This window comes from Toxotes jaculatrix, chromosome 17, assembly GCF_017976425.1.
Source record: "Toxotes jaculatrix isolate fToxJac2 chromosome 17, fToxJac2.pri, whole genome shotgun sequence".
NCBI lineage: Eukaryota > Metazoa > Chordata > Actinopteri > Toxotidae > Toxotes > Toxotes jaculatrix.
The window spans coordinates 16156397-16173751 of NC_054410.1; the positions used below are offsets into that span (position 1 = coordinate 16156397).

General features: G+C 44.2%; 1 protein-coding gene across 1 annotated transcript in view; it reads right to left on the reverse strand.

Annotated features, from left to right (window-relative positions):
- Positions 1-17355, reverse strand: part of LOC121197186 (connector enhancer of kinase suppressor of ras 3-like) — a 44926-nt gene that overhangs the window by 26926 nt on the left and 645 nt on the right. The window contains exon 2 of the mRNA XM_041060630.1: positions 2794-2957. Within this exon, the coding sequence (XP_040916564.1) occupies positions 2794-2957 (164 nt within the window). The remainder of the gene's footprint in view (positions 1-2793; positions 2958-17355) is intronic.

The window sequence follows — 17355 nt, forward strand, 5'->3', positions numbered from 1 at the left end:
TGACTGGCCCACAGATGTCCAGCGAGCCTTTGTCCCATGCTGCCAGCTGAGCTAAAAACCACGTCTGAGCAAAATCTGCGGTTCCAATTATATACAACTTTTCATTCTCATCAACATTTCAGGCCAAATTTATGTTCTTTCAGTGCCTTTTCATAGACTTTCAGTTAATCTAGAATCAAGATGGAAGACGTTTTTTTTGTGTGTGTGGGCTCTACTTTTGGCTCTTTGAAGGGACTATATACTGATACAAGTGTCCTCAGGAGAAATGGAGGCTGGCTATCACAACACAGCACTTCCTGCCCTTGCCACAGGCATTACATGAATGACTTGACATGTCTGTCTTGCTTGACTATAAAAAATACAAATGTCTGTAGCCTGGACAGAGAGTGTGCTTTTGTCTGTGTGTGTCTGTTGCTTGAATGTGTCACCTATGGTTGAGTGTTACATTATACCTTGGGACAGATTCTACCCTAGGCAATAGTAAAATAAATTTGCAGCTGCTCTGCGACCAGATGATCTGTCATATATTGTACGCTCAATGGCTGTTGGACACAGCTAATGTGTGCTAGTGTGTGCGACTATCACGGAGGTGCTCGTCTTTGAATGGTCCGCTGGGGTCTGAGAGCAAATAAAGAAGTGTTGGGTTTCAACACTGACTCTGCAGAAGGCATCAAGGCCTTCCAGTAAAATTAATTGAAATGTTCCTTCTTTGTCCCAAGACAGCAGTTTGGTCTTGATAGCTTGCATCCAAAAGGGTGTGGGGCTGTACGGTAGGCCATCGGCCATTATGATTTAGGTTTGAAACTGCTAACAGGACACAAAGGTACTATGATAGAAAAATCTTTATTTTGTGTATAAACATTTCAAATTCAAGGGCAATAAAAAAGACAGCGTCAACAGGAAGTGTCTGAACTAACAGCAAACAAAAAGAGAGAAAGTGTGGGGAGCGAATGGCGTCGTAGAGAGCGTGGGGGATTTTGGGTGCTGGTGGCCTGTGTTCCTGTTGGTAGCAGTGACCTTGCCAAAGTTAAAGCTAATTGAATCGGGGGCCTCACTTCCTCCCAAGGGGCCCGAGGAAGGTTGAGGCCTCATTCTTAATATGGAGAGCCCTAACGGACAAAAAACATTTAGCCGCGCTGCTTCCATCAGAGGTGAAAGGTTGCTGAGAGTCCAACATTCCTGACTTGAAGTTTCAAGAGAGGGTGACAGTGCAGTTTGTAACAGCACATTTCAAATGGAGAATAAAGTTCATGTGCAAGGAAAGGGACTTACGTAAAATAACAAAAACAAGCTGAAGGAGAATGTTGGAAGCTGAACGTATGAAGCAGCTCAAGAAGAAAATTACTCAAGATTTTACTGCGTTGATGCAAAGGTTCTAGGGGTGCACAAAAATCTGGGCCGATTACTATGATGGTAAAAGAGCTTATGGTCCACAGGATGTACCATATGGTATATATTCTATGATGAGTAAATCTAGCAAAACCAAAAAGGCAATCATGTATGTGCCAAAGTGCTTCCATGTGTCCATTCCTGTGGCTACAGGTAGTGGACAGGTTGTTATCTTAGCTTTCTGCAGCATAAGAAACAATGGGAGACATGGGAGCGTGTACTGATACAGTGAACTTTAGGTCAAAGAGAAGACTTATCAAATCTGTATCAGCTTTGGAAAAAGAAACAACAAACAGGCAGATCACTGAAAAATAATATCTTTTTGAGACATAATATTGGTTGATTCAAACCCATTTCACTGACAGCTTTCAGATCAGCATCAATGCAGCCTCATGTAGGAGAGAAAATATTTAACTTTTAAGTTTCTTCAGGGTAAAAATATCCCTGCCCCAAACGATAAATGTAAAGCATTTTAAGAGAGCATAAAGAGAGAAATGCTGACACCGATCAAAACGCAGGGACCACAATCTGGGACTTTTATGGCACAGGAAGTGATAAAACTCCAAATCGATCCCATCTGCTTGAAAACCTGGTTCTCTTTCAGTTGGAGCATGGACAGTTTTCATCGCTCTTTTTATGCTCACTGGTTGAAGGCAGAGACATTTTTGTTGGCAGTTCTTCTGGGACCTGTGATGATGGACAGCGGGTCAGCTGGTTCGCTCCCAGAGTGACTAATAAGAGCCAAACTGGAGACCTTTATTTGAACCAAGAGAGATGGATCAGGTGAACAGAAGGCTGCAGCGGTGAGAATGAAACAGATCGCCTGACATATCTGTCATTTTGTTTGAAAAAAAAGTGGAGCCTGAAAAACACGTAAAGCTTCAGAATGAATGTTTTGAGTGTGATTGGAGACTTTACATGTAAGAAACAGCCGGGATAGAGAGAGAGAGAGAGCACTCATCTATCAAACAGATCAAACTTGTCGACACTCGTCGCTACATGACAACCTCCATTAACTGCCTCTAATAATCTCCCACGGTTTCAAACTGCAAAATCGAGCCCAAGGCCCCTCTGACCCGATCTCTCCTCTTCTCTAAGTGACACTGCTGTTCCCCAGCGTCCTCGGGCAGCTTCATGTGTTGGTGGTGCCTCCACACCCCGCTGAGCTGTGTGGGAAATGATCAGCCCTTATGCATCGCTGCCTCCTTTAGCTGCCGAACCAGAAACTACAGGCTGAGTTTTTAGTGAATGCGGGTACTGAGAGAGAGAGAGAGGAGGGAAGGGGGGAAGGGACGATGACCAAAAGAGCCTGTGCTTTGTTACAAAACCTTCCTGAAGATCCAGTACATTCACGTCCCATTCATTATGTCAGGCTTGTAAACCCAGCAGCAAGGATCTACTGACCAGAGCGCAGAGCAGATCGACAGCCTCCAGCACCAGTTCCTGGTGTCCAATCCTGGCCACGCCGAGCTCCTCCAGGTCTTGATGAGTGATCTTCAGTAGCTGCTCCCCACTAATCTTCTCCCGCTCGAAGTTGCTCACATACTGCTGCAGGCTGTCATCCAAACCTGGACACACAAGATGAAAAAGGCAAAGAAAGGGGACTCATTAGACAAACATTAACCACACAGAAAGGTTCAGTTCAACTGTCATTTGCAAGAGCTCTTTGCACCAGTACAAAAAAAAAACACACACACACACAAAAACAGTGCCAATTCACTTCTGTATCTGTCAATCTAATTAGCATTGGTCCTAATATTGTGAGTGTGTGTGCAGTGAAGATAAGGAACAGGTGGGACTGCTATCTTTGCTGTTGGATAGATAAACACACCATAAACAGAGTAACGGTTGAGACCTCTAAGTCTGTTAGGTTGGTTAAACAATGGATGGCTATATTTGTGTGTGTGTGTGTGGATGTGGGTGTGGGTGTTTCAATAAACGTGCCAGTGTCACAGGCGTCCCCTTGCTTCTATTTGGAGCTGCAATAACAAATGAGTTGGACCGTTATGCCACCAACTGCTCTGGAACATACAAGGATGTAATTCACATACTGTGCCCTGTAATGCACCGCAACCGGTGCCTCTGATTCTGTAGAATGAGTTATGTACAATACACTGCCATAAACAAACTCACAAATGTGCCCTCCCCACGCACGCAACGCGTCCCTCAGTGGACCTTCGAGTAGTGTTGGGACAACAGAGTGAAGAACGAGCCTTTGTGTGTGTTTACGTGTGCATCTAGCGGTGGGTGTAGAAGTAAACGCCATCTTTCTCCCCATCAAAGAGCGCACAGAGAGGGGGCAGCTGCAGCTACATGGCCCTGCGCCCTGCTTCTCTGAAAGACCTGTCAGCTGCGTGACACACTTGCTCACTCTAACCATACCACACATACACGAGCTCCGCAAATAAGATTCCTCAGGATGATTTGGCAGATCCGTTTTCAGTTTTGACATTCAAGGTGCAAAAGCTTGACTTTTTAAGGAACATGTAACTTCACAGCAGTTAGCAGCATCCATATGAAACCCAGAGCAAGCAGATACAAGTGAGGACACACTGGGTGTGTTCTTGAGTCACTGAGCCATTTTTGTGAATGGCACCTCGTGTCTTCATGCCTCTGTGACACTTAGCCTGTGCATGTGCTGCTAAGAGTATGCATAAGGGAGTGGAGATACTGTGTGTGTGTGTGTGTATGATGGTAGTCAATGCTGACCAAACAAGTTTGGACTTCACGTGCAGAGTATACACAAAAAAGTACACACTATATGCACTGCCTCAACAGGTTACAAGCATGTAACCTGAAAACAAACATGTTTTTTTTGCTGATATAAATGTATTACTCGGTTGATTTTTTAAAGCTAACACCAAATAATATCTATGTAGTACATATTCTGCATTAAAAGCACTTCCTGTTTCAAACTGAACAAAAAAAAGCACTGAACAAAATCTGAAAAAAAAAAAAAAGTTCCAGACATACTGTTATCAGGCTTTAAATACCCTGACAAGTTATTATCAGCTTCTTACTATGAGTGATGGGATCCTACTGCTGTTGCCAAGTTACTTGCTTTATAATTCCTTCATGTTGTGCCCTTTATCTGCCATGTGTTATGGAGTGGTCTGTTGGAGCAACGGTATCTCAACAGCAGACAGGAAGAGTCTAAATAAACCGGTCAAGAGGACAGGCTCTGTCCTGGGATACCCCCCTTGTTACAGCAGAGGTGGTGGGGGAGAGAGGGTTGATGGCCCAGCTTTCATCCTTAAGGGGAAAACATCTTCCAGCCCCTGCATGAGACCCTGACAACACTGGGCAGCTTCTTCAGTGATCGGTTGCTCCACCCGCAGTGTTCAAAGGTGGAGATACCGCAGGTCGTCTCTTCCCGCTGCTGTCAGACTGCACAACCAGCACCGTTCCCAACAACACACCAGGTATTCCTCAAACACTAACGGACAGCAGTATGTGCAATATCTCAGTGTAACATATGCAACTTTTTTCCTCACCACTGCTTGACGTAAACAATACTGTACCTTGTGTTTTTTTTCTCTCTTAACTACACTTAATATCTTCCTTTGTCTATATCCTACTGCTGCTGCTGTAACAATGCAAATTTCCCCCTGTGGGACTAATAAAGTTCATCCTATCTTATCTAATCTTGTAGCCCTAAGGCTCAAACTACCTACAGAGGACTCCTTTCAAAGCCATTAAAATTCAATTATGGCATCAAAGTTCACTTACGACAGCATTTTTAACCCTTGAGGAAGCATATGAGAGAGCTCAAGTCATCACCACTGAATAAAAGGGAAAACCCATCATGACTTGTTAGCCATTAGTCGCCACACAAGTCAAGTCCAGTTAAGCTCATCAGATTTTTCTCATTCCTAGGCATGCCAATTCCTCGGCAAGACTTCAGAGAATTTCCAGTTTAACCCCTGACTGGCCAGTGATCCGCAGAGGAATTCACTCTGAATTGTAAGAAATGGACTAAGTCCTGGCCTGAGCCCACACCGACATGAACATAAGCCAAATGCAAACACTAGGCTAGTCACTTAATGCGATTAGATGAAAACAAAGTCTTGGATCCAGAAGGGGCAAGGTTTCTCCTTCCTGCTGTGTTAAAAAGGCATTTCCTGTGGAATGGTGCCACCCTCCTCACCAAACAGAAGAAGAAAGGGCACAAGGGAAACTTGTGGTTCAGCTTACAATAAAACATGCTGAGGCTTACATTGTGTGTTTTTCTTAGCTCGATTGTTGCAAAGCCACACAGACTAGATATGGGAAAACAGTCTGGAAAGAAGCTGTGGGGGAATGAATATGCTCCCACTAAGTGATGAATGGAGGGCCTTTCCTTTCCTCTGGGCTGTTTTCACTTTTATTTATTCACTGGAAAGTGTGTTTTCCCCACATATCCTATCCCTGATCCTAGAGAGTTTAGAAATTTCAGGTCACTTCAGGGTGTAAACTGACGTGCCTTTGCTTTGAAATGGAACAATTGTAAGAGTGTTCATGTGCGTCAGAGAAAGAGGCCTAGCACTTTAATGGCAGCAGTGACTGAGAATAAGGGTAAATGTGTGCTACAGAGAAAAAGCATTACTCTCTCACTGAATTCAGGGGCCCTCAGAGGAACGTACCACAGCAATCTCTCCCTCTGGACTCAACCATCGACACCTTGTGAATAAAAGAGGGGTGTCCTTACAGTGGGGCTTATAAAACATTTATTGGGCCTCGATCAATGGCTTCTGAGGTGTGAGTGTGTATGTGTGTGAGACTATCAATTTTCATTAAGGGTAGAGAGAGCAGTAAAGGAGATAGAGTGTCACGTTATTGTGGATTGAGAGGAGGGGGAGGCGGCAGGCGGGACTGTGTGAATGCTTTTCAAAAGCCGACGAAGGATGAAACGCTTTGGAGGAGTTTTATGGCCTCTGTGAACCACTTGAAAAATGTCCTCAAACCACAGCAAGTGGGTGTAACTGTGTAGCAGAGGCACAGACACACAGCACCAAAGTCACCTGCAATCACTTGACCAATAAGATGGAAAAATGTAACTTTTTGCCAATTTTTTTTTTTACCATATTCTTGAATTTGCTGTTCTTTCCCCAGTTTATAACACTGTGAATTGAAAAAAGAAAAAGTAAGGTGTCATCTTGGGATCTGTGAAATCATGATGAATTATTTGGACTATTTGAACTATTTGGACTAGGAAATTATTACTAAGTGTGAAATCAAACCGCTGAGAGCAAAAGGTTTGCAACCAAATGCTGAAGGCATTGTTGGTCGAAACTGATCAACATTTTGCAGAGGACAGCACACTGAACTTGTGTAAGATGTCATGTGTGCTGTTCTTTAATCATTTCTTCATCACAAACACCAAATACTATACTGTTAGTACAATACTATACTAACAGTATAGTATTGTTTGCAGCAAACTGCTGCAGTCTAATACAGTCAAACTGAATCTAAAACATTTCCCTACATATGATTAAAAAAAAAAAAGATCCCCCACCAAGTATGAGAGAGAAGAGAGCATCTGAATGAGATCTGTCAGTGCTGGTGATCAACAAACAAACAGTGCAGGAGATGACTGGGACAGTTGGTGGTTGTCCCAGTACGGCACCTGCTGTTCACTGTGGGGTCTTTCTTACCACCCACCATCTTCCATTCAGTAAACAGTGATTATATGTGTAGGACAGGTTACCAACACAACAGTTTCAGTGCATGCACATGTAGACGTACACACAGCCATATTTCTGAACAGCTGGGAAAGCAAGAACCCCAGATCTTCCAAGTCTGGATGCTTCAAGTGGAACCGGACCCTGTTGGAGGCCTTCGAGCTCTGCAGCCCACGTAAAGGCTGTGTAAGCACACATTTTTGGCAATGTAAACAACAGTCCCTGTTCGCAAATGGCAGGGCTATTCTTGTCATAATCTCAACATTTTCACATCCGTACAGAAGCACGAAAAAAGAAAAAACGGCAGACTGGGTTTAATGTGGCCAAGTACACAATAGCTCAGGGCCAATTTTGTGTTTGTGATGAAGAAATGATTAAAGAACAGCACACATGACATCTTACACAAGTTCAGTGTGCTGTCCTCTGCAAAATGTTGATCAGTTTCGACCAACAATGCCTTCAGCATTTGGTTGCAAACCTTTTGCTCTCAGCGGTTTGATTTCACTTGGGAAGAAAAAAAAAAAGAACAGTCTTTCACCTCCTACAGAAAAAAACCAAACAGCTCCCTCCTCTTCACCTCCCCCCATCTTTCAGTCCCTCACTGTGTGCCCAGTGAGAGCCGCAGCCACCCTGTAACACACACATAGAGTACATACGCACAAACACAAACCAATACCCCCACTGGGGTGGCCAGTGGGAAAGCTACAGGGTGTAGAATAGCAAAGCCACTGTAACTCTGCTGTCTTTATTTGTCAGCCAGGCCTCTGAACCTGTGGGGAATGGTCAGGAATTCGACTCATTGTTCTCCGCTGAGCAGCTCCATTGTGGGAATTCACAGCACTCTGGCACAATGGTCTCTGGCTAGACCAGGCCGTGTTGTAATTAGAAAGAAAGAAAAAGCTCCTCTCGGCGACTGCTAAGCTATCCTCTAATGCATGACTTCACAGGACAACAACAAAGCCTGTACACACACTGGGAAGGCCCTTCCAATGGGAACTGGGGATAGGAGTTACACAATGGTGCTCTCATCTGTGGACAGTATACAATCTTACAGCTTTCTATGGGACCTTTCACTCATGCAAATTTTCTAGTCTACTGTTCTTTTACTGCATTTTACAGGACAGCATTTTCTCCTTCTCTCACTCTCTGACTGCTTAACAGGCTGTGACCCTGTGCGACCCACGTTTTAATCTTATCTCTGCTTCCTCCAGCTAACAAAGAGTGTTTCACTTCATGTAGCCTAATCTGAAACACAGACAACTACAAAATGGCAGTGACATGTCCCAAGTGGTCTTCCTAAGTGAGAAAAAGCAGCTGAGGCCAGTCCGTCTGTCCACAGGCAGACAAAAGCAGCTCTGTCTCTTAAGCAGGGTGATGGACGATGACTGATGAGAGAAGAGGAGGGGGGGGGGGGGGTCAAAGTTTGCAGGGTTGTTGTGGTTGAAGCGCACCAGCAACTATGACTGCCAGCCCCCGGGCTCAGTTAATCCTCACCTCTAGCAGCACGTAACCCCGAGACACATTGCTTTGTACCTCATTAGATTTCCAAGTTCCAAGTTTGAGCAGAAGAGTGTTCGGTTAATATTGACTAGAGCGAGGTGAGAGGTGATTTCTGGGAGCGATGAGGGTCAGACCAGAAGAGCACATGAGGGATGTTATGAGAAGTATTTTGGCTGTCGCATGACATGATACATGATGGCTTCTGGTCACAAGCAGATGAGAACAAAGAGGAAAAACAAGATGGAGCGATGAAACATTCTGCTGCAGGCACATTAGTGAGAGTCTTTGCAAACCTGCAGCAACCAAAGCAGTTGTTGCTTAAGCTAAGGGCGTGGAAAAAAGAAAAAAACAACTGAAAACCTGGCTGTCTGGGTCACTGAGTTTACACCTGAAACACCATTTCATTTTTTTTCTTGTCAGACTTCCTTCACAAACAGTTCAGCAAATGCAGATACATATTTGATTAATGTATTTATGGATACATAAGTACAGGGATGTTCAAAATCAGGTTTTATAAAACTGATTTCCCAATTAAGACGCAAGCCACTGCCAGTGACAGTGTGTGCAGGTAAGTGTGGCCGATGCCTGAGTGTTGGACAGGGGCAGGGGTTGGAGCAATAACCTCTCAGGCCAACATAAACACCCATCACTCTCCAGTCAGTCAGTCGCCCCGGCCACGCTGCGGCTCGTTCCCACTAGCATAAACACCCACTAAAGAAAGCAACAAAGACCTCAAAAATGTCTCCAACTCTCCCCCTCCTCCCCCCTCTCGTCTCAGTCCTGTTCTTGCATCCCTCCCACCGCAATGTTTCGTCTTTCCTGGCCCCTCTAGTGTTCGTATTGTTGCGCTTCCGCCTGTTGACAAAAAAAAAATCCCAAGATAGTCACAGTCTTTGGGTCTTAAAAATGCACAATACAACAGAGACTGTCACTTTTGGATTCTGGGAATGGTCTCGTCTTTTCCAGCTTTAATTACAATTGGTGCTAAATCAGAGAGCAGTGTGTTCACTCTGTGTGGCCTGAGACTTATTACTGAAGATGGGGATGTTGCATCACAGACACTGCTGTTTGTGTGTCAACAGGACATCTAAAACACTCACTTTGCTACAACCTATACATCATTTCCCTAAGACAAAACTATAATTACTGAGTTTTTGTAAAAAGGCAGCGATGGAGGGAGAAAGGCAAAAAAAACAAACAACAAAAAACAGGAGAACAAAGCGCAGAGACAGAAAAAGACAAGAAGGAAAATGACCACTTTTAAGAAGTGACATACCCCATCAAACCTAAACCAGGGTTCAAAGTCATAGCCACTGAGACACAAACAGGCCATCAAACAAAACAGGGAACTCCGTTTAGTGGTTTCATCCCATCACATGTATGGCGTATGATCAGGGTGGCCCTGCATGCTGATTACAGACCAATTTACCAGCACCATAATAGCTGCCTCTGGAAACCACAATAAAGGAGCAACAAGGTTTGGGGGAGGAAATGAACCCCACTCATTTAGTCTGCCATGGGAAGAGTGTGCTAGTAGTCAGACATGCACTAACACTGCATGTGGGCATATTTTGTAACAGAGCCAAACTTGACTTTGCATCAGTTGTGCTATTATGTTGTATGACAATGCTTTATTGGGCTTTTATGAAACAGACAGACAGACAGACAGAAACAAGCCTTTAATTTAACTAAAGATAGTTTCATATCGCCCCTGTGGCTCATACGGTTGAGTGTAGTACTTCCTCTGTTCCTAATGTGGTTGCCCATAAGCATCTCGGGATAAGAACCTGCTAATTGCCATAAATCACCCAGAGGGTAAATCCTTCCTTAAATCTTGTTAAAAAGTCAAGCTGAAAAAGTAGAAAGAAAGATTCTACTGCCAAGCCAAGCAGAGGATTTACTCGATCAGAACCGACAGTGAGTACATTCGTGACCTTGGCACAATGGAGGTCCTTTGCTCAGTTATCGTACACGCAAATCTGAGCTCGCTGCCTGCATTCTACCCCGGCTAAACGCAGCTGGAGCACTTCGCTGAGGAGACGCAGAGAGCTACTGGTGGTCAGCCTCTCAGGCACAATGGCTGCCAACACAGAGCTGTAAATAAAATTAGGGTGACTATAGTGACAAGGGAAGTGGGAAGAGGCTGCAGTGGGGGTGACGGGGGTTTGGGGAAGTTGGAGGAGGATAAAGAGGAGCGAGAGGAGAGGAGGAAGAGTAGTGCCTGAACTCAGTCCAAAGATTTATAGCTGGCTTATGTCCAGGTCAGGGGAGGAAGAGACAGGGGTCAAAAAGATTGAGAACGTCGTTAGTCTGTCCATCCTCTGTGCCCACTAACAAGAAAAATATAAACATGCACACACTGCACTGCAACTCACGGAAAGACAAATCAACAAAACATTTTAATACAACAGAAAGGAGCAAATGTGGTGAACACCTGAATGAATGATGCAATGTAAAACATCACTAGGCAGCCTGCAGGCCGTGGGCAGCTGGATCCTGTTCTCCCTGCTGCGAGGGCTGCGGGCGGGGGAGGGTGAGTCATCTTCAATGAAAGGTAGCGGTGAGCGACAGTGTGTCACCCGCAAGCCAGGACAGGGCACCTATGACGCAGCCACACAGACACACATTCACACAGTGTATGTTGTGCTGCGGTTACTGCGCTGACTCTCTGGCTTTGGTGTTAAAAGACGTGTCCCTGCATTTCACTTTAATGCTCTAAACCAATGATGGATTCTTCATAATCGCACACACGCATGCTAATCCCTGCCTCACAACAAAAAACACACACCGCCCATGTGCAGGTGAGGTTTGTTTGTACTGTTGCTGGCAGCTGTGGGTCTCCACATGGCCGTGACATATCAAGAAAGGGACAGTCATGTTCCTATGAATGATAAATGTGCTGTTGACGGGAAACGGCGCCACATACAAGCAGGGATGAAGGGCAGATGGGAGGCTTTTCCCAGGTGTCTGCACTGATGGAAACAAAAGGGAGAATAAACTGAATCTCCCATGATTGTTTCTTCAGGTCCAGGAGCCACTCCCTGCTTAAACAAATTCAAACCTATTGAGCTGAGAACAAGGGAACAAAAAATGTTTTTCAACTTACTGGCGTTTTGAGCCTCGAGTCCAGATTAGCTGGGATGTGACATGAGATTTGTCAAATGTCAGCCAACAGGTGATTTTAAGTTGAGAGGTTTCACAACAAATTCCAATGTGACAAAGCACATCAGGGTGAATCTGTCACGACTAACCTGTATTCTAATAACTTAACTGTATGTTAGAGAACAAGGAAATAAACAACAAATGCTTGCTTTTCTTGAAGTTAGGACCAGTGACGAGGAAGTCCAGAGGGACAGCAAGTGAAACAGTTCCTCCACACAGGAGTTGGCATACGTGACTTCCCTACACAGTGCTTGTGGAATTTTCTGAGGACACCCCGGGTAATTTTCAACTATAACCAAAAGAAAACAAAAGCTTGGCACGGACGCTTCACCTATCAGCTTTATGACCTTTCCATAAACGAGACATGAGCTTTTGTGCGCTGTGGAAAAATAAACACACAAATAACCACAAAGAAAGTCTGCAGTTTCCCTTTAATATCCCTGGTGTTTTTATTAGTTTCCTGGTTAAAACCAAAACACTTTCATCTCTCCATCCAGTGGAGGTACATGAAGTGTACCATCAAAGGTGTGAAAACACAGACTGGCCCATTACAGCTGCCATGTCCATCAGCACGCTCTAATGTAACCAGTCAACAAGACAGTTGACAGATTCAAAGACATTTCACAGTGAGTGAAAACATGACCGCGAGCATGGAGACCTACAAACAGTAACAGCCCGCGTTTAGTACTAATGTGATACCAACACCATGATCTCATGCAAATTTAAACAGAACTAATTGCCAAATGCAAGTCAGTGAATTGTTTTAAAGCTCAACCACAGGATTTCAACTGTGTGAATAGCAAGACAGGAATTCAGTCAGTCACTGAGGAGGACAGGGGAAAATATGGACTAGTCTGGACATGTTCTGAACAGGCTCTGATCTGGCATCCACCCAAGTGCCCGGCTAAACCCAAAAGTGGGTAACAGTTCATAAAACTACAGATCACTTCATAATCATAATGACATCGCACTCCATTACAGTGTAAGCCTGGTGGCAGGATGAAAGAGCTTTGTGTATATTTGGTCAGCGAGGGGAAACCATCAATTCGACTGGGTTCAGCTTTTTAAATCCGTTAAAAGCAACTAGTGGCCCCAAATGCAACAAAGGACATGTGTGACCTGTTTTGACTGCTAATTCACAGAGCAGTTTGGTAGGGAAAAAAAAAAAAACAAAACAGCAGTTGACTGCATTCCTCTCATGTTCTGTGGCTATTTGAGCGTAACTGCATTAGCAGTGCTTTGACAGCAGCACCAACACAGCCATACACTTCCTTTTTTCGCTCTCTTCACCAGTTCACCAGCACAGATCAGGTGCCTGTGATCACATGCTTGTGATGGCGAGCCTACAGGCACAATCATGACACACAATCACGTTAACCAGCGAGCGTGGCCAGGCTCACACCGTTGACGTCCCTGCACGAGAGGTCGGTCAGCATGTGACCCGTATTAGCGTTTGCACCCGCAGTGCCACCCCAGGTCGGGAGTTTTTACTCCCTTGGCTTAAGAATGGCACTTCACACGCCAATGCTCTTAGGGCAGAGCAGGGCCAAATAGCTTGCAGGTCGCGCTAAGCTGAGATCATCAGGGAGATTTGGAATGCATATTTTAGATTTGAATGAAAAGTACTGGTTCAGGCCAGGGTGGCTGGGACGGGAGGTGGCACTTGGTCTCCTCCACTGGCACTGTGAGAAGAACTGTTGGAAATACAGGCAGATGTAAACTGATATTGTTTTACTGATAACAATCACAACCCCTACAAAGTAAAGGATCATCACTGTCTGAACACAATATCAAATCTGAACACACTGTCTCCAAGATCAAACCGATAGCAACTTCTAACCATTATGCAAAAACACTAACAGTGATTAAAACACACTGACTCTTGTTTGGAGTGGTGACATTAACTATTGATGATTTCTTTAGAAATCCCCATATGTTGGAGCGCCTGAGGCTTTAAGGCTGGGACAGCGGACCGTGTGAGAAACAGGCCGCGGAGGGGCCGACAGGAACGAAACCATGACAATCCCTTTCAGCCATTTCTCCCCAGGGGGAATCCTCTTACAGCATTTCCCCTGAACTCTAAAGGCCATTTTCTGTGGAAAAGTAACATGGTTATCTGCCCATCAGTGGAACACAATAGGTCAATTTTAAAGGCTGAATGGCTGGATGACTGGAAACTGGTAAATGACAAAAACAGGAGTTTTAACTTTGAGCGGAAGAATTACTTTCAGTTGAATAAATTATTTCACCCTTGTTTCTTCCTCGTATAAATGAGACCACTAGACGGGGTCACCCAGACTTCCGTTGTTCCTACAGCCTATGTTTGGATTCATGTAACACCTGTCCTCCCTGATGCATATACACACAGCCTCTACAGTATACGTGTTGCTAAACTGGATTAATGATGCCTGTGGAGGCTATCCAAACATAGACCTCCGCTCGTCCGATAGAGCTGGCACGAACACAGAGGCTGTGGATGCCTTAATAAGGGTGAGGTGTCTGTACAACGTCTGTTTACACTCACAGTTTTGGAAGTCCCTGTTTCAGCCAGATAAGGATCATGGGCCATCATTGCCCACACCTTGCTATCATCTCTGTAGATAAGGCTGCTGAAGGTGTCCATCTCCAAAGTCATGTGAGAACTTAGACACGATGGTGTTATTTTTCCAAGCACACAATTGGTCAAAGACAAAACCATAGCCAGCACATGTTTGTCACCTCTCTGACAACCTAATTACCTTCTTGGCACCTTGGTGCTACTTGAGAGGCAGGATTCAGCCACACACACACACACCCTTGCTGCCACATGAAATTAAATATACATGTGCGGGATAACAAAAACATCTGACCACTCATCTCAGACTTCTGGTTATGGAGAACATTCACACACATTTGCAACTATGGCTCCATACACATCACTGATGATAAGCTAACAGAGCCGGGCCTTGCATAGATGTGTGCCAAACAGGGCTGTTTGATCTAAAAGGGGTATGAGATAAATGTAGATCAGCAGAACTTTAATCATGACCTCATGCTCCAAATAAACCCCATCACTAAAATTTTAATGCCTAATTAATTTCCAGATACAAGGCCTTTGAAATTTGATTAGCCAGTATTTAAGTAGAGAAAGTGTTGGAGGAAATCCAGTGTGTAGTGAACTGCAAAGCCTGGGGTTGTTAAATAACTGGATAAGAGCCATTCCGTCACACAGTAGTTGTGCAGGTTTGCATGTCTGGGATGCCTTGTTAAAACTTGGCAGTCGCACTCCGAGTAACTAAAAGGTGGACAAGTGGAGAGGACAAAAAAGAAAGTGTGTTGGGTAAATTAGAAGTTATTCAGCTGAGTTGGAGTTAAACATTCCCCGATCAGTGCCAGCCCTTCTCAGCTGAAGCATTGCCCATGTGGATTCAGGACTATATTTGGAAAATGACTTGCAGCATACGACTTAAACTTTTGACTTTGTGATCATGGGTATGTAGGTCAGTGTATTAATGTCAGAGATTCAGCTCTTCGAATACAACCTGAAACTTGTGCTTAATTTGTCACCCACACACACACAAACACACCCCGACAATTTAATTAATTTACTTTAAAACATACTGCACTGTGCCATCTATACTGTCATTAGAAAAGCGCCTATTTCCCTAAGGGCCAGGTAGCTCCACACATGACATATGGCACACCAATCACACGACACCACAGGTCCAGCTGGAAGATCAGAGCTTGTGGTGGAGGAAGATCAGAGCTTGTGGTGGAGGAAATACGCTTCAGGGCATCTCCAGACCCCAAACAAAAAAACAGCAGTGTTTAAATTGAAAGAACTAAATGCCCTTTCACTGGTAATAAACATCCACCAAACCGCTTGATCTCCTTGAACAATGCAAGTGATTAACAACTGTCTCAATACACAAAAAGGTCTCTGTCTTACTGAGGAAAACAACCTGAGGCAAATGAGAGCAAAGGTCTGCATACAGCTCTTACTGGGACTTTAATTTTACCTCTTTAACATTAGCACAACAACTCTGGAAACACCCGTGTTTGCCATTGGTGTGAACACATCAACATGAGGCCATGACCCTGCTTTTCAACAAGGGTTTACTACACTTTAACACTGCTTGTCTTTGGTATGAAAGGATTACACAAATTGTTCTCAAGTCAAACAACACCAGAGGTTACATGCTCTGTTGTGGCTGTGTACTGTACAGCGGTCACTGAGGACAACACAAGGTCTTTTCTTTTCCATGGACACCACTGGAGACTTCTGACCCTCTACTTGCCGCTAAATTTTCATTACCTCGACATTAGCCATGCACTGAGCTAGGCCAATCAGTGTTTTAAGAGAAATGGTTCAGATCATGATGTCAAGAAGCACTGCAGCATTTTGAATTTTAGTTGAGGGCTCTATTTGCTTTGTGGCTCTGACTGCTTAAAGGCAGATCAAATTTCTTGCAAAGTAATTGTAGTGTACACCCAAACATGGTGCCTCTAACCCAAGCTAGTGACTATCCAGCCTTCCTGGACCACAGTGAGGAAAGTTCAATTTTGGGGGATGACTTTGCAAGGCTGCATGTGCTGAATCTGCAGTTGTAAACCAACACTGAAGTGACAACAATGACAGGATAACCTGGTGTTTCCACCTATGACCCATCATTTAGCATGAACGGTTCACTGCAAATTGACCCTGTGTTCCAACATCTCATATTCATGCACCAGGCTTGTATGTGAAAGGGATATATGAAGCATTCCCATGAACGTTCTGCTGTCAGTTCAGTTAGTTCACTTCTGCCACGTTTGTAGGGCTCTGCAAATCCAATGGTTAAGAGCTGCAGAGACAACCGCTGAGTCAGATTTTCAGGAGACTGACAGGAATGGGGCCTGTATAGACAACTAATCCTCCGTCCATACGTGCCCTTCCCTGGGCTCCTCTCACCGCACACACTGAAACTAACCCCTCCACAATCCCCTTTAGCTCCCAGCTATAGATGAGCACTGAAGGGCATGCCCAAATCAGCAGTTACAGCCGCTCCAACACTGTTTTTAGTTCCAAATGACGACAAAAGAGCTTGCTCTGAAATACAAATTATGAGATTTAAAAGGAAATCACTTCTGATCTGTTTTGGGATTTGTTTTTTAATAATGTCGTTCAGAGTGAAGTAAAGATAAACAGAGTTTTCCCACCGCTGACCATATAAACAACCCATTACTCCCTTTGCAGCATAATATAGACACACTTCACTGTTTCTCTGTTTGGAATGACAGCACTGCAACTATTTCCATCCATGCTTCACATACCATTTGGTGTCCCTCACTAGACATACCTATGCTGTGACTGGACTCAAGACTCAGCTCAAAGAGTAATGGTACCATTATCATAACAAGCATTCCTGTCAGGTATGGTTTATATGGAGTGTCAGATCCTAAAAAAGGACTAACACAGAGGTCTGACAGTAAAATAACAGATGGAATTCAAATAATTTGGACTTCCTGAGAGAGAGCAAGTGATTTCAACACTGAGGTCCGAGTTAAGATGAGTGCTGATTACACATCAGTATTACTTCATTTAACCAATGAGTGGAATATCTGAGATCTCACTGTCATTTCTAACTAGTTAAAATACTAGTTGAGTTTATTGGTTTATTTATTT